Below are 1,937 nucleotides of genomic sequence, written 5' to 3' on the forward strand. Positions count from 1 at the left end.
TCACTTGTATAGTGCTGAGTGTCTTTGTTGTTTCTCCTGGTTTACGCCAGCGTAAGGGAGAGCAGCGAGTAAGGGAGGCCACAATCAGGTCCTCGGTTATTTGCTGTGAAACACATTGCATGGAAAAGTACCTGATACAATGATGGCTCGGGGCCGTGGTGCAGGTTGGATTTATTGAAAACTGCTACACGTCTGCTGATTCAGCTTGTAAAGCCACTGATGCAAAGGAACAAAAAAAAAAAAAAAAAAAAAAAAAAAAACAGGAAGAAGGAAGGAAAAAAAAAAATCAGGAAGAAGGTAGGAAAAGAAAAGAGAAAAAAGCCACCCAAATCCACCCTACAATCACCTACAAAACATGGCCTAACTCTTTCTGCAAGCATCTGCAAATGACTCTGCGCCCAACAGGGAAAAGCCTATATAAAAGCCCAACGGTAACTGGAAGGAGGTTGTAATAAGAAAATGCATCTCTTGTCTAGTTCTTTATTTTTGATTGCAGCTTCTGGTCCAGCCAGCAGCTCTGGGGTATCTTCATTTACAGTATTCCTTCCGGAAATCTGTGAGCAAAGAGGCATGGAGGTTACTGTCTGCACAGGGGTTTAATATCAGTCAAATAAGCCCACTGTGACACATAATACAGATATACACTGCAGCTACATACCCCCCCCCCCCCCCCCCCCCCAACATCTGTTACAAGGCCCAGCTGTTTCTGGAGTGTATTTGTGGGTTTAGGAGAAGGATCCTCAGCTGAAAAGGTGGCCCAGGATTAAGCCTAGAACATGGGGGCCTGTCTCCTCACCCTGCACATCAGATCTTCGAAAGGAAATAACAGTTTCTCCCTGTCGTGATAATCTGATGAGGATAAACACACTGTAATGACCCCTCCAGTGATGGAGCCGTATAAAATGTCTACATGCGGTGAGCCAGGCTTCAGCTCTCTGTGAAAATAGCTCAGAGCCTTGTCCAGACTGAGGAGTGAACGGAGAGCTTTTCATCCAGCCCCTTTTGAGCTGCCTTCTCCCTCAGTCTTACTAGCTCAAGTCAGCAACATGATCTGATTCCAGGTGAAATGGATGCAGGTCAACCCTATAGGAAAAGCCTGTCCTCAGACAGAAAGCCCATTGTTCCGGACAATGTACAGAGCCTCTTACTATATGGGACACAAGGTAACCTTTATTTCCTTGGGAATCCCCACTGACTTCTTATCTTGGTGATACTGATACAATCAGTCGTTATGCTGGTGTGACTGGAGTGAGACATGGTCCTGGCTGGTCCCTGCAGAATCCAGGCAGAGCTAGCCCGGTGACTCCATCCAGAGCAAAGGCAACCTGTGTGATCCCCTAGGTCAGGGGTAGGCAATGGTTTTTGGCCGGAGTGCCGAAAAAACTATAATGTCTACCTTGGAAGGTGCCAGAGTGCCAGCATGCCAGAAAAACAAAATGGGGGTGGTATATGGCAGGACACACTGCATATTAGTATATTTAATAATCATAAATGATGCCTTTGTTGTTGTGTATTCACTTAGTGCCTGTTTTTCATTTGCATAACTCCACAAAGTCACTCTGGATTTATATTGACCTACATGTCAGGAGAGTCAGGCTCACAGGGGGTTGTTTGCTTTCTTTGGATGACGCAGATGATGACCATAAATGAAATTATCCCCTTGTGCAAGGAGTGATTCATTCCTCACCATTATGGGGGCATATTTCTGCTGGGGCATCTGTGCCCGGAGAAGCATTCATCTCTGAGACACTGTGTGTTGGGGGAAAGGACATGGGGAGGACATGGGAGAGAGGGTTTCCAGCTCCGTTGCATACTCCCCTCCAGAAGAGAAAATTCTACTCATGTGCTGCCAAGGGCTTTTAAGGAGCCTAATCACCACTTCTAGCTTGTGGCTTCCTGATGAAAGAAACCAAGCAGAAACAGCTCCTCATTCCTGC

The 1,937-nt window shown here is 46.2% G+C and overlaps 1 protein-coding gene across 2 annotated transcripts in view; it reads right to left on the reverse strand.

The window, feature by feature from the left end:
- Positions 1-281: 281 nt before the first annotated feature.
- MXRA8 (matrix remodeling associated 8) overlaps positions 282-1,937 on the reverse strand; it is a 50,244-nt gene continuing 48,588 nt past the window's right edge. For both annotated transcript variants that reach the window (XM_025198127.1, XM_014517538.2), the window contains one exon: positions 282-554. In XM_025198127.1, coding sequence (XP_025053912.1) covers positions 529-554 — 26 coding nt within the window. In that variant the 3' untranslated portion in view covers positions 282-528. The remainder of the gene's footprint in view (positions 555-1,937) is intronic.

The sequence above is a fragment of the Alligator sinensis genome, unplaced genomic scaffold (genome assembly GCF_000455745.1).
Source record: "Alligator sinensis unplaced genomic scaffold, ASM45574v1 scaffold569_1, whole genome shotgun sequence".
Taxonomy (NCBI): domain Eukaryota; kingdom Metazoa; phylum Chordata; order Crocodylia; family Alligatoridae; genus Alligator; species Alligator sinensis.